The sequence below is a fragment of the Elephas maximus genome, chromosome 11 (assembly GCF_024166365.1).
Source record: "Elephas maximus indicus isolate mEleMax1 chromosome 11, mEleMax1 primary haplotype, whole genome shotgun sequence".
NCBI classification, from domain to species: domain Eukaryota; kingdom Metazoa; phylum Chordata; class Mammalia; order Proboscidea; family Elephantidae; genus Elephas; species Elephas maximus.
The window spans coordinates 96,223,596-96,248,501 of NC_064829.1; the positions used below are offsets into that span (position 1 = coordinate 96,223,596).

Sequence of the window (24,906 nt, forward strand, 5' to 3'; positions counted from 1 at the left end):
AAATGGCATCTCCCGGCACTTTTCCGCGAACGGGCGCGCGTATATTGCGTCATAAAGGGAGGCTCGACTGCCAGATTCCGAGTTTCTTTCTGGAAAGACGCCAGGTGGCTCTTCCAGACAACCATCTGCAAAGCTTCTGTGTGTTCAGTCAGCCACGGAGGTGCGGCCGCGGGGTGGAGGGCCCAGAGGGAAGTAACCAACACCGACTCCCTCGACTCACGTCTCCAATAGCGGACATCCCGGAGTTCCTGAATTCGTTTCCAGCCGTCCAGACAGAGGTCGTCTGTCAGGTCGATTTCGGGTTCTGAAGCCGAGCAGAGCACGTCGGGGTCACTGTTGGGAGGAGCGAGTGGGGTGGAGTGGGGGTGGTTCCGTGTTGGAGGATCATGTCGGGGAGCTTTTTTTTGTTGTTAAAGGTTTTCCGTGGGCGGGGGGGGGGGGGGGGCGGAGTTCAGGGAGTTTCGTGTTGGGACGTGTCGGTACTGAGGTCTGGAGAGAGTGCGTAGTGCGGTGTCTGCGTTGGAATGTCCGCTATTGGAGAAGTGAGTAGTGGGGGTCGGTGTTATTTTTTATCATATGGTTACTTTTAAGGATGGCGTTTCTGGCCCATTTGTCTCCAAGTTTACTGTGCAGTTGGATTTTAAATTTGTTTTCTTGTTCATTCTTACCTAAGGAATGACATTCCCACCAACCTAAATATTCAAAATAACTCTCACCATCTGTATACGCTTAGTATATTTCATTTTTATCGTTGGGATCATGTGTTTACATAGTCATTATAATTTTTTGTGATAAAAATAATATAACAAGTTTTGCCAGTTCAGTAATTTCTGTATGTACAGTGCAGTGTTACTGATTACCTTCATCATGTTGTACAACCATCAGCACTCTTTTTTCCAAATTATTCCTCCACCATTAACAGAAACTCAGTGTCCCCTAAGCAAAGACACCTTTATTCCCCCTCACTCCCATCCCTGGAAAAGTTTTGGTCTCTATACCAAATGGAAACCCTGGTGGTGTAGTGGTTAAGTGCTATGGCTGCTAACCAAAGGGTTGGCAGTTCAAATCTGCCAGGCCCTCCTTGGAAACTATGGGGCAGCTCTCTTCTGTCCTGTAGGGTCGCTATGAGTCAGAATCGACTGGACAGCACTGGGTTGGGTTTTATACCAAATAGTGCCACCCAATCATTTGGTGGGAGTTACAAGACCATGGCTAGAAATCAGTCCGTTGCACTGCAACAAGCCATTTTGGAATGTGTCAAAATTAATAACATTTTCTTTATTTCATTGAATCCCTAATCTGTATTCAGGTTTTCTGATCCTCTCAAGGTAGTGTTTTAACATTGTATTGTTTGGATCAGGATGTAGATAATGTGCATGTATTGTGTTTGTTTGTTGTATCTCTTACATTGTGTCAGTTTCCCTTCCCCCCCTTTTTTTTTTTTGCCTATGCAGTACAATGGATTGTTTTTTACTGCCTTGCTTGCCATGGTCTTGTAACTCCCACCAAATGCTTGGGTGGGACTATGCAAATAAAGTGCTTGTGGTCCACCGAGGGGATTGGACAGCTTGCTAATAATGCAAATAAGGCATATGGAACCCTAATGAGGGGATTGATCAGTTTTGCCATCCCACTAGGCTTAAATTGAGCCCATCCCAGAGGGAGAAAGAGGAGACCTCACTATTACCAAGAGATGGGAATGGAGCATCTTGGGACCCTGGATCCCTGCACTGAGAATCTCCTAGACCCAGGAGACTCAGAGAGAGAGCTGTAACACTGAAGACTGCGCAAAATGGTATAAAAATGGCATGGGGGTGGTGTCTGACCTCCTCTAACTTCCCAAGGGGGAAGGAGAATCAAGATCAACAGCCCAAGGCTGATTCTTAGGAGGTAGAGGTTAGGCACGCCTCCACTCTTCTGCTGTCTTTACCAGTTCTGACACAAACCGTCCCTCCCATGGCACTGTCCACTTCTCTGATGGGTTCAATAATTCATTGCAGTGGCCACTCAGAACTCACAGATAATACTGACGATTATGGGGTTTATCAGGGAAGTAACCTTTGCCGTTGAGTCAATGCCGATTCATATCGACCCTGTAGGACAGAGTAGAACTGCCCCACAGAGTTTCCAAGGAATGCCTGGTGGGTTTGAACTGGTGACCTTTTGGTTAGCAGCCATAGCTCTTAACCACTACAGCACCAGGGTTTCTGTTAGGGAAGTAACAGGTTACAAGTCAGGTTCAAGAATGCTCAGGGTACAGTTCTTCCATCAGGACAGCCTGTTTTCAGCTGTGCTTACAGGCACACCTCTCTCTGGCCCTAAGCCTCTGCCCTGCTCAGGCAAGTGTTAAACAAAGCCCTTTTAGGTCTGCTGATAAGGGCCCAGAGGTGCCCCACTCCACCAGTAAGCTTCTGCCCAAAGGTGCTTAGCTGTAGCTCTGTGGGTGGGCAAACCTAGCTCCACTAAGTGCCTGGAGGCACCCTACTTGTCCAGCAAGCATCCTGCCTGAAGACACACAGCGTTCTTGCTTCATGGTCGAAGAAGCCCATCATTCCATCTCCTGCTGTCGTTTCTCTGCCGCTGCTTCTCGAGCTGTCTCTCTGTCTTCTGGTTCCAGGAGTTTCTCAGTGCAGGGATTCCGGGTTCAAATGCCACGCCCTCTGCTCCTGGCACTTCTTTCCTGGTGGTGATAGAATCCTCTGTTTCCCGCCTCTGGGGTGGCTCATTTCAAGCCCAGCAGGATGGCAAAACTAACCAATCCCCTTGGGGGGCCACAATTACCCTCTTTGCATTGTCCTACCCAATCACTTTGGTGGGGGTTACAAGACCATAGTGAGAAACGCCACGCAAAAACGATCCATTGCACCGCAGACAGTGAGAAGCAGTGGCAGATAAACAGCAGCAACAGAACCAGGAGTCCTGGGAGAGATGGTGTGGTGAACTTCCAGGCCCACGGAGCGAGGTGGCTACAGTGGACATGCCAACCCACAGAGTAAGAGAGCTGAATGTCTCTGGGCTGGAGGCTTACTGGTGGAGTGGGGTGCCTCCGGGCATATACTGGTGGAGCTAAAGAGCTTTGTAACACTTGCCTGAGCAGGGCAGAGGCCAGGCCAAGGAGCCAAGAGGCCTGCCTGCGGACATGGCTGAAAAGAGCCTGTCCTGATTGAGGAACTGTATCCTGAGTTGTTCCTGATCCTGAACTGTAATCTGTCACTTCCCTAATAAACCCTGGCATGGCTTGAATTGTGTCCCCCAAAATGCCTGTCAGTTTGGCTAGTCCATGATTCCCAGTGTTGTGTGATTGTCCACCATTTTGTCATCTGATGTGATTTTCCCTCGTGTTGTAAATCCTGTCTCTGTGATGTTAATAAAATGAGATTAGCGGCAGTTATGTTGATGAGGCAGGACTCAATGTACAAGATTAGATAGTGTTTTAAGTCAGTCTCTTTTGCGATATAAAAGAGAGAAGCAGCAAAGAGATATGGGGCTCTCATACCACTAAGGATGTAGCACTGGGAGCAGAGTGCATCCTTTGGACCTGGGGTTCCTGTGCTGAGAAGCTCCTAGTCCAGGGGAAGATTGATGACAAGGACCTTCCTCCAGGGCTGACAGAGTTAGAAAGCTTTCCTCTAGAGCTGATACCCTGAATTTGGACTTCTAGCCTATTAGACTATGACTCTTTGTTGAAGCCATTTGCTTGTGGTATTTCTCTTATAGCAGCTCTAGGTAACAGACAAATCCCATAGTCATGACTGTTGTCTGTGAGTTCTGTGTGGCCATTGCAACGAACTATTGAACCCAGTAGAGAAGTAGAGAGTGCCGTGGGAGGGACAGCTGGTCTCAGAATTGGTAGAAAGGTTGGAGGGTAAAGGTGTGTCTTACCTCCACCTGATAGCAGTCAGCCTTGGCTGCTGATGCTGATGTTTCTCCTCCCTCCTTGTGAAGTTAGACAAGGAGATCTGACACCATTTTTCACAGCCTAGTGCCTCTTAATATGTTGCAATAAGAAGTGCACAGCACCATTCGAAGGGTTCTTGCCATAAAAATTGAACAAGAAGCCAATCAAACCTCTTAAGTTCAACTACCCAGTTTACAAGAAAAACTGGGAGTGGAGGGAGGTGGGTAAGAACAAGTTCAAGTATACTATGAGAAGCAATCGGGCAAATCCAGAAGGCAGAACATCCTATGGACAAATGACCTGTGCTCTTTCTTCCTTTATTTGTTCTTTCCGAAAGCATATAAGGCTGTGGGTTATAATCTTTTGGCACCATCCTTAATTTTATTTCATCCTCTCTTTTTTTAATAACTTTATTTTTAAATTCTTATTTTAATTGTTTTAACTTTAAAAATTGTATGCTTATTAAAGGCTAAAATTCACTTTCCAATGGAATGTTCAGCCATAATAATTACGAATTTATATTTCCTGTTGTGAGTGTGTCTGTGTGTATTTGTGATACATGTATACACGGATACAGATGTGTTCCTTTACTTTTGTAGAAATGTGTGGTTATATTACACATATGTAGTCATAATTTCTTTACATAAATTTTTAAAAAGTAATGTGCTTTTTTCACTGGCTATATATTATGCTTTGGTATATATATGCACATTTTTTTATTTCAGTAAATATGGATTACACTATTAAATAATTACATAGTATTCCATTAGATGGGTTATAATTCCTCATTCAATTCTCTATCAGCAGACCTGAATAGTATCTTTATGTTTGTCTTTGCTTACTTTCTCATTTTTCCTTTGTATAAATTACCAAAAAGAAAACGTTGGGTCAGAGGTGATACTTATTTTGAAAACGTACAGTACATAGTGAGCGAATATTCTTCAGTAATGTTCTACCACATAACACTAATGTACAGTGTTTATATAAGGTTATTATTTCATTTTTGTTTTGCTTTACATCTTTTTTTTCTTTTTTTACAAAATCCTGATTATTCCTTCCCCTCATAGGGCTTTTTTTTTTGCTTTACATCATTTCGCTTTTCTTTTGGAAAGAAATAAAGTGTTAGAGCTATAACTAAAGTCCTAACTCCATTCCTTCCTCTTTCTTACCAGAAGTAACCACTATCCTGAAATTTTACATTATATTCATGCTTATTTTTGGACTTTTAAATATATGTATTACCTAAAAATAGTATATAATCATATGTTGCCTTTCCTAAAGTTAATCTATGTTTGATCTTGTCAGTGAACAAGAGCATGACTTGATTTTGGTTTCTTATCCCCCCTTTCACATCCATGGTCTTCTGACTTTACGTAAAAAAAGACATTCCTCTTGTTTATTCGCTTATTCCATATCTCCCTGTGGACACTGCCCCGTGATGTAAAAGCCCCAGGGTGTTATACAAGGAGACAAGATGAAACGCGGGGCCTTATGTTAGAGCGAGTCTGCATGGTAGGAGAGACCAAGAGTGTGGACCCAGGTGTATGTATTATAATCGAATTTGCTTTTGAATCCACAGAATCTACAAGAACAAGACATTTTAAGTGACAAAAGAACCAAGAGTTTCCTGGCTTGGGAGATCGTTGTTTCTGGTAACAGTCTGAACTGAGATATCTGAGCACAGCTTCCGCAGAGGTCCAGAGAAGACAGAACACTCTCTAAAGTTACTAATCTTTTCTTAAGAACAGAAGAAAATGACCAAAGCCCAGGTGAGGTTTGTTTGACCTATTTTGCCCTTGTTCCCTAATGGATTTGTGGAAGTTTATACAAGACAGCTTGATTGAATGAGCTGTAGGATTCTTAGAAAGTTGTTAACATAGATAAGTGACTTCATAAGACTCTGTGAGCTGCCTTAGCTATGAACTTGTGGGTACTCTTCCTGGCAGTCATAATGACATGAAAAGTTACACGATTTGCAGTGTCTCTGAGGAGAAGACAAGTTCTTCAGGGGAAGTAAATATTTTATTGCTTTTGGGTTTTAAGAATTCCTCAGTGTTAGCTAAGTAAGTTATACCAAAGCAAAACTTAATTGGAAAAAATTACTCAATAATAGTTTGGCTTGACAATAGGGCCTTCTGGTAGTCTGACTTTATCCAGGAATAAAGCTGGAATTATCCAATAGAATGAATGGGCTGCTTGAAGAAGAATTCTCCCAACCAAATTTTTGTTACTGTTTTGGTAGAGATAGCAACAAATTCCATTCTTTCATAAAAGCTTGGCGTACAGATATGACAGTGCTCCCTTTGTCCCTTCTTAACCAGGTTCAAAAAATGAAGTCACAGACGAGCACTCTTGTTTTGATTTTCATATTTTAAATGACTCAAATGATACATTTGCATGGAAGAGATTTAAGCAACTAGAAATATTTGTAGAAAAAGAGAATATGCCTTATTCTTTCCCACCCAACTACCAATCCAAAGGTAACAAATATGAATGGTTTGGGTCTCCATTCAGTCCCATTCTGTGAATTTACCTGTGGTAGACTATGTCTACATTTATTTGTATACTCATATAAACTTCTGTATACACACATGTATTTGTACATATACTGTTGTACATGTTATTAAGTATTTTTTTCGTATCTTGGATCATAATATATACTGTTCGGGGGCTTGATTTTTTTCATTTAAGAGAATGCCTTAGAGTTAGTATATATGCATAACTTCATTGATTTTAATTTGTGAATTTCATAGCATTGACATGTATTTTTGCTCTGTCTGCTTTTAATGGAAATTTAGGTTATTGATAGTTTGTCAGTGTGATAAACAATGAAATAATGAACATTCTTATTGCACATCGTCTTACATATGCACAAATACTGTCGCAGTCTTTTTTTTAGGCTAGGAAAAACTAACCAGTAGAATTCTTGGTCCTATGGTATGTGAAATAGTCTCAGTGTGCACAATTTATCATGGGGCAAATGATCAGAACATGTTCCTGTCCATCTTTTCCTCATCATCTATTGATATCCACCTCAGATTCCGTTGCAATGTATTATTACAGGGATCCTTATCATTTGAGGATGTGGCTGTGGGCTTCACCTGGGAGGAGTGGCAGTTATTGGACCCCTCTCAGAAGGACCTGTACAAGGACGTGATGTTGGAGAACTACAACAACCTGGTGTCAGTAGGTGAGGATAGCATCACGGGGTGACTCACTGTGGGCTCTATCAATTATTTTTTTCTCTTTAATTTGGTGAAATCTGAAGGACCCCATAAATATTTAGTATTTAGACTGAGCCTTGTAGGTCATAGACTTATTCTCCTCCAGAATAACAGGTTTTTACTTACCAAAATACAAATAATGTTCCTGAAATACAACTTTCTCCAGTTTCGATAGCTTCCCCAAACATAAATATTTGGTGCCAAGTGTTCAGTGATTTCCCATTTCAGGGTACCTAGCTACCAAACCAAATTCAATCTTCAAGTTGGAGCAAGGAGAACCACCGTGGATACTGGAGGGAGCAATCCACAGTCGGACCAGTCTAGGTGAGTGACAAGCGAGACAATGGGCAGAAATGACACCAAGATCCCAGTTGGTCAGTGAAGGGTTGACACTTTTCAAATGTTGTTTGGAGACCTTTTCTTGTACCAGCTGCTACCCCAAAGTGCTAATCAGTACGTTCAGCATCTCTGTTCTTGATTAGGACTGTTTTTACTTGCCTATTATTAAAGGATGTTGTCTGCCTTTTTTTCTCTCTCCTGAATCTCAGCAGTCTGTCTCATATAGGATCTTGATTTCTTGCCTGGTTCCATTCTTCCCAATGTCCTCACATTTTCTCCTTTTCTTCTGTGACTGTCTTGCTTCCTATTCTTCATGTTTATTGCTATGAAATCCCCCCTCTCTACTCCTGCAGACAACCTCCCACTCAGCACTGTTCATATCCCTGCCTCTTTTGAAAGAGTTAATTTCCTTTCCTGACAATCCACCTCGCCTTAGTTCATATAAAAATTACACTCCTCATCTCTCGGGGCACCTCTATCAATTCTTTCTCCCTCTGCTTCCCTTGCTTCACATATTCTGTTTGTCTTCTGCTTAATTCTTGTATTAGATATTTACTTCCTCCGTAGGCCTAAGCTCTCTGTTCTCGGGTGGAATCTTCCAAATTGACATTTGTGTAAATAAAGATCAGTACAAGTCCAGTTCTCAAAATGTGAAGATTACTTATATCCTGGTTTTCCTATTTCTCCATTATCTCTGACACCAGCCACCCACTTTTCACTTTCTTTCTCTGACCCTAACTGCCTGGAGTTAGGTCAGACCTTACAAGTTAAAAGGACATTGTCCCTTAGATCAGCTGCCCATGTACCTTTTCTTTGGCCCTCAGCCACCCGGAGCTGTGTCTTCACAAGTTAAAATGACTCAGTTCTTCTGATGCCAAATTGGCATGTGCCACCCCCTGCTGGCTTACTGCCCCCGTCTAAGTTCCATAATTCACTAGAATGATTCGCAGAACCCTGTAAAGGACTAACTTCACTGTAACAATTCTAATATAACTATAAATGGATGCACTTGAAGACATGCACACGTGAGGTCTGGGAGGGGTTTTCGGCACAGAGTCATGTCCCCAGAGAAGTGTGACCCTCCGACATGCATCATCGATTGGAAGGTCAAAGGAACTTCCATGTCCAAGGGTCTTTATTGACCTTATTGCATAGTCATCATTGACTGAATCAGTGAAATGTGCATGATTGATTGTGTCATGTCCCTGTCTCTTCCTGAGGTTGGTTGCCAGTTGTAGTCTTTGGAGCTCCCAGTCATTTACACATGTCTAAGTGTTGCCTGCAGTGGGTTTGGTTTTTTCTTTGGTTTAAGTGTTGCCTGGCTGTTTTAGAAAACAAAGACACCTTGATTGCTCAAGTAATTCCAAAGGCTGTCTTTCAGGAAACTAAAGACAAAGGCCAAATCACATTCTTTGTAACGCAACGCTTCACTTTCAAATGTCTGATTTGCACTCCAATCCTCTGTATTTTGCCACCTTCCAGGACAGCTGCCCTCTGAACCCTGGTGGCATAATGGTTAAGAGCTACAGCCGCTAACCAGAAGGTTCACAGTTCAAATCCACCAGGTGCTGCTTGTAAACCGAATGGGGCAGTTCTACTCTGTCCTATAGGGTCGCTATTGAGTTGGAATCAACTCAATGCCACTGGATTTGTTTTTTTTGGTATATGAAAAACTAGAATCCTTCTTTTTCCCAGATAGTTTGTTTTCCCCATCATTGAATATATTCATATATCCCTCTAATACCAGTTTAGTTCAGTTTTGACACTTCACGTTTGTACCCCCTCAGGTTCAATAATTCACTGGAATAACTCATAGAACTCAGGAAAGTGTTGTACTTAAAATGTACAATTTTATCTTAGCAAAAAGAATACAAAAGAAGAGACACATAAAACGAGGTCTAGGAGGGTCTACAACATGAAGTTGCCATTTCTCAGGGAAGTGTAATTCTCCTGGTACATTGGTGTTCACCACTAACCAGGAAGCTCATCCAACCTTCAGTGTCTGGAGTTTTTATTGAGGTCTGATTACATATGCATGGTTGACTGAATTATTGGCCACATCATTGAACTGAATCTCCAGCCCCCATCTCCTCCCTGGCGGTTCCTTCTGGTGTGGCCAGTTTCCATCCTGAGTCATCTTGTTACCATAAACTGTCAGGTGTTGTCTTGAACCCTCTGCAAATAACAAAAACATTTCAGTCACTTGGGAAATTATAAGAATTCAGAATTTACCTCCTACGAACCAGGGACAAAGACTAAATTTGTTGAGTACGATAATTCTTCACCTCACTGTACCAAAGATTTAAATTTTCTGCACTCTGATAGTAATGAGAAAAAATCAAATTCCACGTCTCTGACATCAAACTGTTAAAGATCAATACATCAAACTGTTAAAGATCAATTCAGTGCTTTATATTTTTGTTACCAAGTGTCCCGCTTCTGTTCTGACACCAGCTGCACATGCAGCACTTCTTCCTCTTCCTAATCACCTGGAGCTAGGTCAGATCTCACAAGTTAAAGGGCAGTCCTGCAGACTGCAAAGTCTACTCGAGACTTCAGAAGATAGCTACAACCTTGTGAGTCCCCATAGCACCCTCACTTCTTACCTGCTGGCTACAAATTTGTTGTTTTCCCACTGCGCCTTCAGGATGCCAGCCATAACCTCAGGGGCTCCCAGGGCTCCCCTCACTTGTGACCTGCTGGCTGTCACTACTCCTTTCGGTGCGATAATTTGTTAGAATGACTTACAGAACTCATGGAAACTGCTATATGTACAATTATAGTTTTATTATAGCAAAAAAGGCTGCACATGAAGAGGTATATGGGGTGCGATCTGTGAGGGTTCCCAGTGCACAACTTCCATGTCCCAAGAAGGGACTCTCTACCCTCCCAGGTGAATCGGTATCTATCACCAACCAGGAAGCTCCTGGAGCTTTAGTGTCCAGAGCTTTTTTATTATGTTATTATCAGTTGATGTGAGAGCTGGTATCTCTGCATGTCATAGTGTTGTAATTTTTCCATGCAGGTACTTTCTTCTTCCACTTTGACTTCCTTTCTTACCTCCTTGAAGTAGTTTTCGGCTACCCCAGTATGTACTTAGAACTCCTTCTTTCCTTAATTCTTACCCCGCTTTGTATCCGTACCACACTAACTGAGGCATGATCATATGTTATATGGTATTGTTTTATTGGTTGGTATAAGGTTTCTTTAGTTATATAGGAAGATCTGTATTTTTTTTTTCCTTTCTCAAGTTTTGTCAGCATAGTAATTCACTGATGATATCACTTGCATCCATTCGTCACGTCTTTCTTGAATGTAGGTTTGGTGTTATTGTGTTTCATTTTTGTTTTAATTTTTATTTTGCTTTTTAATCAGAATATGCGTAGGTTCTTTGGGAATTTTTTTGAGCTATTCAGGCTTTGTCTCTTGAATTTCTGTTCCTTTATTGTTAGATATGAAAGGAACCGGAGCATATGAAGTTTGAAAGACTTTCTAGGCAATTCTGCTTGGACCTTTGTAGTTTAAGAACTGCCACATTACTGTACTCTGAGAGAGATTCGCATGGAATGAAAGAAAATACCATCCAAGAGTAACATCTCAAACGCGATGTTTCTCAAAATGGAGCACTCGATTCTTCTCATGCCTGAATGTATCCCCCTAATCTTCCTCATCATGCTGAATGGCACCAGCACCTACATAGATGCTAAAGCCACATACCTAGGAGTTATCTTAATTCTTCCCTTTTACTACCCCCATATTTTTTCTAACAGTGAATCTTATCTTTTCCTTCCTATGTACTTTTTCCTCCACCTGAGTATATCCTGTGTTTCTCCATCTCCATGGTGGTCACACACAAGCTATTGTTATCTCTTGCCTGAATTCTGCCATAGCCTCATATGTATTTTCTGTTACAATTTCATCTCTGATTCTCTATAATACAGTCATGTGGCCTTCAGAAATATCAATTCAGAATATCTTGTATTTCTGCCAAAAAATGTTCAGTGGCTTTCTGTCATTGTTCTTAGCATAAAACCAATTTCTACCAAAGTCTTTTTGTAAAATCTGTTTGTTCTCAATTCTGCCTACCTTTCCAGTCTTAACTATTCCCACTTCATCACTCAGGATATTCCAGGTCCAACAGCCTTATATTTCTTGATCATGCCCAAGTTTTTTCTCTCTCAGTGTTTTTGCATTGGATGGTTCCTCTTCTTGTTTTGTACTTCATATAGTTCTTTACATAATGGTGCTCATTCGTATCCTATGATGTCAGCCCAACTTTCCATTTCTTGTGGATAATTTATCTAAATTGACCTACCACTACTGTATCACCTCCTTCATACCATTTTTCACATTCTGTATTTTTCTTATTTCTTTGTTTACCTGTTGATGGTTTTTTCCATCTAGAACAGCAGCTCAATGAAAACAGAGAATACATTAGTCACTTTAATGTCCCAAGCACAAACCCTTTCAATAAATGAATATTGGATGAATGAATCCATCCTCTACAATCTTAGATCAAATTGTCTTCTATCATTTTTTGTTCTTTCCGAGAGTAATTTGTTTTTATTTCTACTTCTTTCTCCATTTTGCAAGGCCCTATTGGTAAAGATGCTTAAGTTATATGTATTCTTTGTAGACCATCCATCATTGTTCCTACAGTAGCTGTTTTTTTTTCTTCTTGTTATATTATTATTTATTTTTTTCCACAGAGCATAGGGGACATTTCCATAGGGTGTATTTCTTTAGACTGGGATCTTATAAGACCCAGTTCAAACCATGGCATTGTGGTACCCTTTTTTCCCTCTAAAATGATTATGGATGTTTTCATTGTTCTTTTTCCTAGAAGAAATTTGGGCGATTGACCACATGCAGTGTCACTCAGAAAACCAAAACGAGAATAAAAGTTTGGAAAGATGTCAGCAAAGTTATGCACTTGCAAATAATTCCAATTTAAGCAAAATTCTTGTTCCTTTAACACAAAGAGGCAGTATGGTTGACTCGCATTATAAAAGTTTGAAGCCTCCTTTAAGTTTTGTTGTCCAGAATAGAAGATTAACAGGAAAGGAATCTGATGAGTTTAGTGGTTACGGGAAATTATCTGTCCACGTGAAGCATGATAAAACTTTTTGTGGAATTAAATACCATGGATGTGGTGAACCCAGTAACATCAAGTCACAGCCCAATGACCATCATAAAACGTATGTAGGAGAGAAATTGCACGAATGTAGTGAATGTGGGAAGACTTTCCCCAGAAAGTCACAGCTCATGGTACATCAGAGAACTCATACGGGAGGGAAACTGTATATGTGCAGTGAATGTGGAAAAGCCTTCACTTGGAAGAGTCGGCTCAAGAGACATCAGCAGTCTCATACTGGAGAGAAACTCTATGGATGCAATAAGTGTGGGAAAGCCTTTTCCCAGAAGGCATACCTCATCGCGCATCAGAGACTCCACACAGGAGAGAAGCCTTATGAATGCAGTGAGTGTAGAAGAACCTTCTTTTTTAAGTCAGACCTGACCAAGCATCAAAGAATTCACACAGGAGAGAGACCTTATGAATGTAGTGATTGTGAAAAAGCCTTTAGAAGCAAGTCTAAACTCATTCAACATCAGCGAACTCATAACAGGGAGAGACTGAATGGATGTAGTGAATGCGGCAAAACTTTTGCCCATGTGTCAGTCCTCGTTAAACATAAGGAAACACATACAAGGGAGAAAGCGATAAAATCACTGAAGATGGGAAAGCCTCCCTCAGGGAGTCCTTTCTACATGAGTGAACTCATACAGGAACAGAACCCTATGAATACCATGCCTGTGGAAATGTCTTCTCCAGGAACTGAGCCCTTAAATTGCAGAGAGCCCATAGGGGGTAGAAATGTAGTGACTGTGGAACAGTCTTTTCCAAGAAGTCAGGCCTCAGTAGATAATTGGGAAACATCAAAGGGAGTAAACGTTGTAAATGCAGTGACTGTGACAGCACCTTCAGTAATAAATTATGTTTTATATGTTGCAGATGTTGTGTAGGAGCAAAAACCTTGGATACCAGAAATGTAGAAAGGCCTTTAGGATGAATCCCTTGCACTTTATATGTCAGAGGGCTTAATTTAGGATGGGAACTCTATGGATGTAGTGGCTGTGGATAAGACTTCTGTGAGAAGTTAGACTTACTAAACATCAGTGAGTCCATATTGGGTAGAAATATAGCTGTTTTGGGGGCCTTTGCCTGGAGGTAAGATCTCAGTTATTATCAAATAATTCTCCCAGGTTGAAACCCTTAGGAAAGCATGTGATGGTGTTTGCAGTGATAAAATTTACCTCATTGCATATCATAGAAAAAGAAAATCTACAAGCACTAAATGTGGAAAACTTTTCGTGTAATGTGGAAGAACTCAGAAAAGAGAAACCCCTGAAAACAATAAATGATGGAAATTTTACCACCAATCTGGCTCTTATATCACATTATTATACCTTCAGAATCTGGAAAAGGCTTCTGCAATTAATGTAATCTTTGCGGAAACCAGGAATTACTTTATGTAATGAAAAACTGTGAATATAATGAATGTGGAAATATAACTGTATTGGTTTCTTATTTGCTGCTGTAACAAATTACCAAGAGTTCGGTGGCTTAAAACAATACAAACTTATTATGTCACAGTTAACAGAGGAAAGAAGTCCAAAATGGGTCTCACTGGGCCAAAGTCTAAAGTTATAGGCATGACTGTATTTCTTTTCAGAGGCATTAGGAGAGAATCACTTTCTTTACCATTGCTATCTTCTAGAGGCTGCCCACATTCATTGGCTAATATTAGGCCCCCTTCCATCTTCAAAGTCAGCAATGACCTATTGAGTCTCTTCTCACTGTGACACTGACTCTGCCTCCCTCTTCCTCATTTAGGGACTTTTGTGATTACATTGGGCCCATAGGGATAATCTAGGATAATGTATCTGTCTTCAGATCTTCTGATTAGCAGTCTCAACTTCATCTGCTCCCTTAAGGCCCCTGCCATGTAATCGTTATTTTCACAGTGTCTGGGGATTAGGATATGAACATCTTTGGGAGGCCACTATTCTGTCTACCAGTCTGTCCTTGGACGTCCAGTGATTCATGTCCATCCTACTTTCAAAATATATTCACATCCCTAAAACATATCTCAATATCCCTAAAAGTCTCAACCTGTTACAGCTTTAACTCAAAATCCAAAATCTCCTCTAAATGCTATAAATTCGAAAGTCACAAATCTCTTCATCCAAGTCATCTCAGGTTTGTATGAAACTTTGGGTATTGATTTATCTTGAGGCCCAATTCCTTTCCATATGTGAGCCTGTGAAACTTGAGAAATAAATTATATGGTCCCACAACAGTTAATTCCACTTGCTACCTTAATTCCTCTTTGCCATATAATGTAAAATATTCACAAGTATGGGGATTGGGACATGGACATTGTTGGGAGGCTGTATTCCACTTAAAACAACAATTTCAGTGGGTTTCAGAGAATTCACATTGTGATAAATCCCTACCTAATTATTAAGTAAACTTGGAAAGGCATGTTCCCAGAAAAATAATGATCTACAGTAACTATGATCCCAATACATTAACACTGTTTGCTATAATCAGTGAATCTTACACTGTCATTGTTAGATATGGAATCTTTTTGAAATTATCAGCACTGGACAAGAATTATTGTAAGACTCTTAAAGGAACCTGAGATTTATGTTGCTGAAATTGTTGCAAACAAATTCATTCTGGAATTGCATAAATTCCTAATTTCCTAATAAAACCATAATTCTGAGTATGGAATGAATATGCCATAAGGCACCTAAATACGGGGCAGTATTTTTCACAGCCATTTCCAAACTCTTTTTTTTCTTTAATAATAAGCTTTTTTTAAAAAAGAAAAAATTTATTGTGCTTTAAGTGAAAGTTTACAAATCCAAGTCAGTCTCTCACACAAAAACTTATATATACCTTGCTACATACTCCCAATTGCTCTACCCCTAATGAGACAGCCCGCTCCTTCCCTCCACTCTCTCTTTTCATGTCCATTTCACCAGCTTCTAACCCCCTCTACCCTCTCATCTCCCCTCCAGGCAGGAGATGCCAACATAGTCTCAAGTGTTCACCTAACAGTAAGCTTTTAACCTGTATACTTTCTCATTCTAAACAACTGAAAAAGTTGACAAAGTATGATAGTCAACTTTTCAGATGTTGGGCAATTAGGATCTCAGGATAGCAACCAGCCCCTGAGAAAGAATAAATGAGTGAGCTTTATGATTTCCCCAGGTTATTGCCAGGAGTGAGTTTCTAGGCTTCAGCATAGGGAAGGGGAACCCAGACATACCCCATCAGTCTCCCTGAGTTGAGACAGAGTTCTATGAGGCAGTGATGGCTCAAATGCTTGGGGCAGAAAACTATCAGAAGTGTGAGATGTACCCAGGAAGCAAGAGAGCAAGTTCCAGAGGACTATAGAGTATATGGAGCCCTGGTGGTACAGTGGTTAAGAGCTATGGCTGCTAACCAAAAGGTTGGTAGTTCAAATCTACCAGCTACTCCTTGGAAACCCTGTGGGGCAGTTGTGCTCTGTCCTGAAGGGTCGGTATGAGTTGTAATTGACTTGATGGCCACAGGTTTGGTTTTAAAATTTATTTTTTATTTTTTATAGTTTCCTCGCAAGTCTGCGTAAGTTGTAATCAACACATATTTGTGATGAAACTACCAGGCTGGGGAAAAAACCCCATAGAGTTTACAAGGAGCGCCTGGTGGATTTGAACTGCTGACATTTTGGTTAGTAGCCGTAGCACTTAACCACTACGCCACCAGCGTTTCCATTGCCACGGTGGTTGGGTCAAATCAGGTTTAGGCTAAAGGCTGCCCAGGACCCACCTAACAAAGCATGAATGCAAGCCTCTAAGGGTTCAAACTGTTCCCAAGAAATTTAAGTTCTTCCTAAAACAAAGCCCAATAATATTTAAAGAAATAAAAATCAGTCCAGCACCGAGTAATATAAAAAATACATAGTGTCTGGCATCTACTCAAAACTTACCCAGGCATACAAAGAGGCAGGAAAATATGACCCATAACATGAAGAAAAGTTAATAGGAAGAGACCCAGCAATGACACACAATAACATTAGTAGACAAGGGTGTTCAAACAGCTATTATATTCCATATGTTCAAGACGGTAAAGTATGAGCTTGATATAGTGAGACATGAAAGATATAAAAAGCCCTGGTCAGCTTTTAGACATGAAAAATACAGTGGACAGATTATAACAGATTAGACAGCACAGAAGAAATGGTCAGTGAACTTGAAGACACTAGTAGAAGGTATCCAAAATGAAACAAAGGGAGAAAAAAGATGGGGGAAAAATGAGCAGTGCTTCAATGAGCTGTGGAACAATATCAAGCAATCTAACATAAATGTAATTGCAGTCCTAGAAGGAGAGGATTGAAATGATGGGACAGAAAAAAACAGTGGCTGAAGCTGTTTCAAATTTGTTGTAAACTATAAACACACGAATCCAAGGAAGACAGACCCCCAAGTAGAAGAAAACCACCCAAGGCACATCAAAATCTAACTCTTGAAAGTGATAAAAGACAACCTTAAAAGCAGTACGAGAAGTGACATATTGTGGGATAATAAATTTAACTTTACCCAGAGGATTTGGTCTGTGTCCTCAGTTCCTGAGAGATAACCTGCAAAACAGTGGGATTTGCACAGCGATTGAAGTGTCTTTGATGAAGCCTTCACACCATACTTGAGGGCTTATGCTGATGAGGTGGCTCACGTGGGGGCTTGCCAGGGCAGAAATACCACTGCATGATATCATTTAACTTTGTGAGTAGGGGTGGGGGAATGGTTCAGTCAATCATGTCTACAAAATAATCCCCCAGGAGCTCTGTGGATTTTTTGGTTTATGATAGACATCAGTGCACTTGTGAGGGTGACATGCAAGCCTTGCATTGGTAACCTTCCCCAGACATTGCCCTATGCGTCTCTATGTTTGTATCTTTTTTTTTTTTTTTTGCTCTAATACAAGTTACAATAACAAGTATGTGCTTTTTTAAATTCTAGCAAATTATCAAAGCCAGTAGGTCAGAAGTGAGGGGGATTCCTGAGCTTAGGGCTGGCATCCTGAAGAGTACAGGGGTGTCTTAGTCATTTAGTGCTGCTATAACAGAAATACCACAAGTGAATGGCTTTAACAAAGAGAAGTTTATTCTCTCACAGTCCAGTAGGCTAGAAGTCTGAATTCAGGGCATCAGCTCCAGGGGAAGGCCTTCTCTCTCTGTCAGCTCTAGAGGAAGGTCCTTGTTATTCATCAGTCTTCCCTTGAGCTGGGAGCATCTCAACGCAGGAACCTCAGGTCCAAAGGATGCACTCTGCTCCTGGCATTGCTGTCTTGGTGATATGAGGTTCCCAACTCTCTGCTTGCTTCCATTTCCCACATCCCAGGGAAACAGCCTTTATGGTGGATCAGGGGTGTGGCCTGAGCAAGGGTGTTACATCCCACTCTAATCCTCTTTAACCACAGGCAGAGATTGTGATTTGTAACACATAGGGGAACAACAAAATGGAGGACAACACAAGTGGCCTAGCTAATTTGATGCATATTTTGGGGGGGCACAATCCATTACAAGGGGAAACTCTAGATAGTAGGCAGCAGGTCAGAAGCGTGGGTGTCATAGGTACTCCCAGGCTTGCAGATGGCATCTGAAGTCTTGGACACACTTGGGCATCTGGAGGGCCTGCCCTTTAAGATTCGAGATCTGACCTAGCTTCTGTGGTTAGGGTCGGGAAGAGGCCCATGTGCAGCTGGTGTCAGAACAGAAGTGGAGCAGAGGGGAGGAGAAGTCATGATGAATTGGTCTGATTGATCCTTACAGTTCAGTGTTAGAGAAGTCGGGATTTTGAGATTGACTCACAGAACAAAGAGTAGAACACAGCAGAGTTCTGGTCAGAAGCAAAGTAAGCCAGAAGGCAGCGCAGTGAAGTTTTTAAAATGAAAACAAAAAGCTGTTGGAACACTTGCTTACTTTGTATTGTGGGTGCATGCACTGAGGTGATAAAAATATCTGACTTATCTTTTTTTTTTTCAATTCTTGAACAATCCAGATATTTTCATTGAGATTTTGGCAATGTCTATGTGATACTTAAAGATCTTAGGTTATTTACACACTTTACAAACACTGAGTGTTAGTTCTATCCTACAGCACAGGACAACCAAAAAGCTGGAATGCAAGTTCCTAAATGTAAGCACTGGGTTATAAGAGCCTGGATATAAGAATTACAACAGAAACTTCACGAGGACAGAGATCTTGTTTGTTTCCTCCTCTGCTGCATCCACGTTGTGTAGAATGGGGCCTAGCACAGTGTAGATACCACGCCTTGTGTTAGTGAGTTGACTGAGCCTAACCTAAAAGAGCATCTCTGCGGGGTGTAAACAGTTACTCTACTAGTTGTGAGGCTGGCAGTTTGAATCCACCCAGAGGCACTGTGATCTGTTTCCACAAAGTTACATCCTTGAAAACCCTGTGGAGCAGTTCTCCTCTGCACACACCTGTGGTTGCCATGAGTTGGATTCAACTTGACGGCAACTAACAACAACACAGCAACCTAAAAGAGCAATCGAGAATGAAATAAAAATATGTGGTAATCTATTTAGCATATTGGGGTTCTTTAAGATTCTGTTCTTGCTGCAGAGTAAGTTGAGGGACACAGGATGAGTGTTCAGAACAGTAATAAATGGTGTCAGTCATGATTCATCCTACCATCCATGAATGAGAACTACATTTTTACTCTTTTTTATTTCAGTCTCTGGCTTTGAAAAAAAAAAATGAGGGGAGATCATTTCAGAGAAGGCAGGCAATTTCTTAGCTAAATGTAAATATAAAGCTTGGAGTATAAGGTAAACCAATATTATAATCCATGAAGCACTTTACCTTTTGTGAAAGTTTGAGGCACTTCGACACTAAGAGTGACACTGTACCTTAATAGATGCATGGGCACAGAAATGTATAATCTTACAGCAGCTGAGATCTACACACCAATTTTTCAGGTTGTGTCAACTAAGAATTAGAATGAAGGAAGATGGCAAGCTCTCTAAGTGGAGAAATTTTAAAAACATGAGATAGGTGGAAAGTTTTTATGATAGAAAACTACATAGGTATTGAAAGTGAGAACATTGGCGGTATTGGAAGCCTCATTGGTGAGAGTTTGCACACATACAGTACCACTTCGGTTTACACAGACCCGTGGGAAGGATAGTTGAAAGATAAGAACGCTACTAAAAACTCTTGGAATTTCCTATGAAGCAAAAAGTCCAATACATATTATCTCTGCATTGAGTTAATTAATTATATACATTAAGCACTTACGTGTACCGTAACTCTTCTAGGTCCCAGGAATAAAGCAGTTAACTAAAGTTATCCAAAAAGTCCCCACCCCCGACAGTATTTAGCTAGATCATATTTAAGTGTAAGATTTTTACATTTCAGAAGATGGGGACGGTGTTAGAGCATGCAAACCTTTTTATTAGTTGAATCAGGCATAAATATTAGGGTGAAGGCTCTTATTAGCATTAGGGTGGAGAGAAAGATATGATCTAAAATTCTCTGATTTTCCGTTCAAATAATAGTATGATGGAAAGGAGAATTTAAAGTACTTTTCTAAAAATTGCTTGAGTAACCTATGTTACAAATGCTACCTCATTTGTACATTGTGTGGCTTTATTTTTTGATGGGCCCATCTTAGTACCTGCAGTCTAAATTCCTTGGTGTTTTATATACTTAAATTGTTCCCCAGCACATAGCAAAGTGTTTGCCCTAATGAAGCTTACTCTTATGCACAGCGGAAGAAATAAGTAGTAAACAAACAGTTATACGGAGAATTAATGTCAGCTAAGGAGTCCTGGTGACGCAATGATTAAGCGATCATCTGTTAAACAAAATGTTGGAGGTTCAAACCCACCAGCCACTGCAGGGGAGAAGAGACCTGGCAATCTGCTCCTGTAAAGATTGCAGCCTAGGAAGCCATGTCTACTCTGTCCAATAGTGTCGCTATGAGTTGCAGTCAACTCCATGGCCCACAACAACAAGAAGCCCTGGCGGAGCAAACAGTTAAGTGCTTGGCTGCTAATTGAAAGGTGAGTGGTTCGAACCCACTCAGAGGCTCTGCAGTAGAAAGACCTGGCAGTCTGCTTCTGTAAAGATTACAGCCAAGAAAACCCTAAGGGGTAGTTCTGCTCTGTCATGTGGAGTCGCTGTGAGTCAAAAACAACTCACTAGCACCCAACAACAACACTGATAAGGGCAGTAAAGAAAAACAAGTATGGTAAGGATAGAGAAAGGTAGGGGTTGCTCTTTTAGAGTGTCCGGGGAAGACCTTAGAACTTCAGTGAAGAGAGGGAGCCATCTATGATGACAGCTGGAGGGTAAGAACATATTGCAGAACTCTCTTTTCCAAATAAGGAGCCCTGGTGGCACGGTGATTAAGAGCTTGGCTGCTAGCTGAAAGGCTGGCGGTTTGAACCCACCAGTCACTCAACGAGAAAGATGTGGCAGTCTGCTTCTGTCAAGATTACAGCCTTGGAAACCCTATGGGGCAGCTCTCTGTCCTATAGGGTCACATTTGAGTCGGAATCAACTTGACAGCAATGGGTACAGGTTGTCAGGGTATACTCTGGACTCCCTGTGTCAGGATAACATGAAACATGTTAAAAATCCACATTTCATGGCTGAATACGACTTAACCAAATCAGAATTGTGATTATGTGGGATCTTGGACTCTGCATTTACAACAAGCCCTGAACCCCCCCAGGAGATTTGATCTGAGTAAATATGTCCTGCCTCAACTCTGCATCCCCCACTTCAACAGCATGGTGTTAGCGCTGATGCACTCCACTGCAGAGAGAGAATGATGCCCTACCTCCTTTCCCTTCTCCCCTCCCAGCTGCAACCCAGTTCTCAGATTCCGCTCCTTTCCTTGCCATATAAGAGGCCACATTTCCTGCTATACCTTGAACAAGTCCTCTCATATTCCCTATAAAGGTGGATCAGGAACCCAGAATGGGCTCCCCAGTCCTGCCCTGAGGTCCAGGGAACGATGCCTAAGGCACCCATCAATTCTGGACACCCTGATGAAGTAAATGCAGCACGTGGCTAAGCCTGCCTCACAGGCCCCTGTTACCATCCACCGTGTCTTCATGGTCCCAATAAAGATCACTCTTCACCTGTTCCTCTGCCCCTTTTTCAGAGCTGAGAGACAGTAGAGCCCAGCTGTTAAGAGTATGAGTCCTGTATTACACCGTCTTTGAGTCCTGCCACTTCCCTTACATGCTAGGTAGCCTTGGGCAATGTGCTTACTCTCCCTGGGCCTCAATATTCCTATCTATAAATCGGGGGTAATAAGGAGCCCTGTTGGCACAATGGTTAAACACTCAGTTGCTAACCAAGACTTTGGCAGTTGGACCCACCCAGTGGCTCCATGGGAGAAAGACCTGGCAATCAGCTCCTGTAAAAATTACAGCCAAGAAAACCCTACGGGGCAGTTCCACTCAGTCACATGAGGTCGCTCTGAGTCAAAAATAGACTCGATGGCACCTAACAACAACAGTACTTACCTCATAGGGTTGTTATAAGGATTAGGTGTTTTAAAATATGTTAATGTTTACAAGAAAATCTGGAAAATAGTAAGTATGCAAATATTTAAAATTAATTTTTAGCATTAGCGAGGGGAGGTGGAGGTAGACTAGAGAATGTGGAAATATTTGTTCTTAATAAAAAAATCTCAGTCCAGAAAATGGGGGGAGGGCTCTTCTCTCTAGGTCCAGTATGACTAGCCAGACACTGAGCTTGGTGTTTTTCATAAATCCCAACTTAGGATCCTGTTACTGAACCTGTAGTTATTTTAGATTGGAACAATATAGATCTCATCTTAATGCTCCTTTGCCCCTCCATCGTTTGTAGCCTTCCATTTCTGTTGTTATTGGGTGCCATCGAGTGAACTTTCGACTCAGTGACTCCATGTGACAGTGTAGAACTGCCCTGTAGGGTTTCCTAGGTTTTTTTTTAATCTTTATGAAAGCGGGTCGTCAGGTCTTATCCTATGGAGCTGGTGGGTGGATTTTAATTGCCAACTTTTTGGTTAGCAGCCAAGGCCTTAACTGCTGTGCCACCAGGGCTCCTTCCCCATTTCTCTTAAGATAAATGTAAAACTCACTGGAATGGTGCTTCTTCCTTCTCCCCCTCCTTCTCTTCTCTGGCTTTCAGGGCTCTGGCTCCTCTGGCCTCCTTTAATGCTCTAGGTGTGTTGTGCTCCTTCACCTCCAGATTTTATACATGGTTTTTCAGGCTGCTTGGATGATTCTTCTCCTAACCACCATCTTCACGTGCTTCTCCCCGCCTCATCCTTGAGATGCCATTTTCAGTCATTTTCTGAAAGCTTTCCCTGACTAGGTCAAATCCTCTTGCCCTGTGCCCTTTCAGAGCCATAACTTCATCCTTAGCAGCACTGATTACAGGCACTATTCATTGATTCCATTCAAGTGTACACCCCAGTTGTACTGTGAGCTGCTTAAGGTCAGGGACCATTTCTGCTTTTCCCTGCCATTTCTCTCCGGTGCTGAGCTCTTACCCAGCACATAGTATGTGCTCACTAAGTATTGATTGAACTAGTGACCAACATTGATCAATAATTGGTCAGTGTTTATTGTTCTCAGCTGCTGTTGAGTTGACTTCTGACTCATGGTGACCTTATGTACAACAGAATGAAATGCTGCCCAGTCCTGTGCCATCCTCAGTCACCAGCATGTTCGAGTCCATTGTGGTGGCTATTGTGCCGGTCCATCTCACTGAGGGTTCCCCACACCCTCATTGGCCCTGTACATTTCACCAAATACGATGTCCTCCTCTAGCTTGATAACATGTCCAGTGCAAGTTGAGTTGATTCTGACTCATAGCAACCCTATGGGTCAGAATAGAGCTGCCTTATAGGGTGGTGTAGTGTTAAGTGCTACGGCTGCTAACCAAAGGGTTGGCAGTTCAAACCTGCCAGGCGCTCCTTGGAAACTCTGTGGGGCAGCTCTACTTTGTCGTATAGGGTCGCTATGAGTCAGAATCGACTCGATGGCACTGGGTTTGGTTTTTTGGTTTTTTATGGGGTTTCCAAGGCTGTAATCTCTACAGAAGTAGACTGCCACATCTTGCACAGAGTGGCTGATGGGTTCGAACCATTGACCTTTTGGTTAGCAGCCAAGGGCTTAATCAGGGCTCCCTCTTACACTATCAGGGCTCCTTAATGGTAGAGCCTCATTAACATAACAAAGAAAATTATATTTGCAAATGGGATTACATCAATAGGTATAGGGGTTAGGATTCCAACACATATTTAGGGGGAACACAATTCGATCCATAACAAACATAAATACAAATAAGGTACATTCATGCAGAAAACCATACAAATCTTTTCTATAGTACTGAAAAAAATCCCAAACTGGTTGCCGTTGAGTCAATTCCAACTCATAGCAACCCTATAGGACAGAGTAGAACTGCCCCACAGGGTTTCCAAGGAGCAGATGGTGAATTCCAACTGGTGACCTTTTGGTTAGCAGCCTGAGCTCTTAACCACTGAGCCACCAGCACTGTGGATTTTTACGGTCAGCACACTGTGCATCCAGCACCTGGATAAAGAGACCTGTGTGGGGTCCTATTGTGTGATTATAACACAAATTATTTATCCCTTGTACATTCAGGCCATTATGAGTAGTGCCCCTAAGAATATAACTGAGTATATCTTTTCGTAAACATCTTCCTTTTTTTTCCTTTTCTATTTTTGAAAGTGTTTATTTCTAAATAGCTTAACAACAACAACAACAAAAACCCTCAAACTCATCGCCATTGAGTCAATTCTGAATCATAGCTGCCCTCTAGGACACAGTAGAAATGCTCCATAGGATTCCAAAGGCTATTGTCTTTACAGAAGCAGACTGCCACATCTTCTCCCATGGGGCAGCTTGTGGGTTCAAACAACTGACCTTTCAGTTAGCAGCCAAGCATTTAACCACTGTGTTACCAGGGCTTCTTCTAAATAGACTAAAGTAAAAAGTTCCAAAAGCGATACACAAATTTCCTGTCCATTCTTCTTCCAGAATCCCTAAATGTTAATATCTTACCATATTTGCTTTATCATATTTTATCTATTTATACACCCACAGATAAATGTTGTTTTTCTAAAGTCATTATCCCTAAATACTTGTGTGATTTCTTAAAAACAAAGATATTATTTTGTACAACTGGAATTAGTTGTCAAAATCAGAAAATTGACAGTGATACAATACTGTTATCTACAGAGGTTATTCAAATTTCACCAGTTGTCTCAATAATATTCTTTAGAGTAAATGAAAAAAATATTTTCTTTTAGACCTCTTCTTGTTATCTAGCTTATTCCATT

The 24,906-nt window shown here is 41.4% G+C and overlaps 2 protein-coding genes across 3 annotated transcripts in view; both read left to right on the top strand.

Moving 5' to 3' along the window:
* Nucleotides 1-85: 85 nt before the first annotated feature.
* Nucleotides 86-24,897, top strand: LOC126086065 (zinc finger protein 577-like). 2 transcript variants are annotated; one of them, XM_049902115.1, is made up of 5 exons: nucleotides 86-290; nucleotides 5,478-5,667; nucleotides 6,962-7,088; nucleotides 7,351-7,446; nucleotides 12,305-24,897. In XM_049902115.1, exons 2-5 carry the CDS (start codon nucleotides 5,653-5,655, stop codon nucleotides 13,483-13,485), a joined length of 1,419 nt encoding a protein of 472 aa, XP_049758072.1. In that variant the 5' UTR covers nucleotides 86-290; nucleotides 5,478-5,652; the 3' UTR covers nucleotides 13,486-24,897. The 2 variants fall into 2 exon arrangements, with proteins under 2 accessions (XP_049758072.1, XP_049758073.1); XM_049902116.1 differs by having other exon boundaries at nucleotides 12,308-24,897.
* The window catches only part of LOC126086043 (zinc finger protein 605-like), a 107,305-nt gene continuing 89,760 nt past the window's right edge, over nucleotides 7,362-24,906 (top strand). The window contains exon 1 of the transcript XR_007519397.1: nucleotides 7,362-7,446. The gene's annotated coding sequence lies outside the window, so the exon portion shown is untranslated. The remainder of the gene's footprint in view (nucleotides 7,447-24,906) is intronic.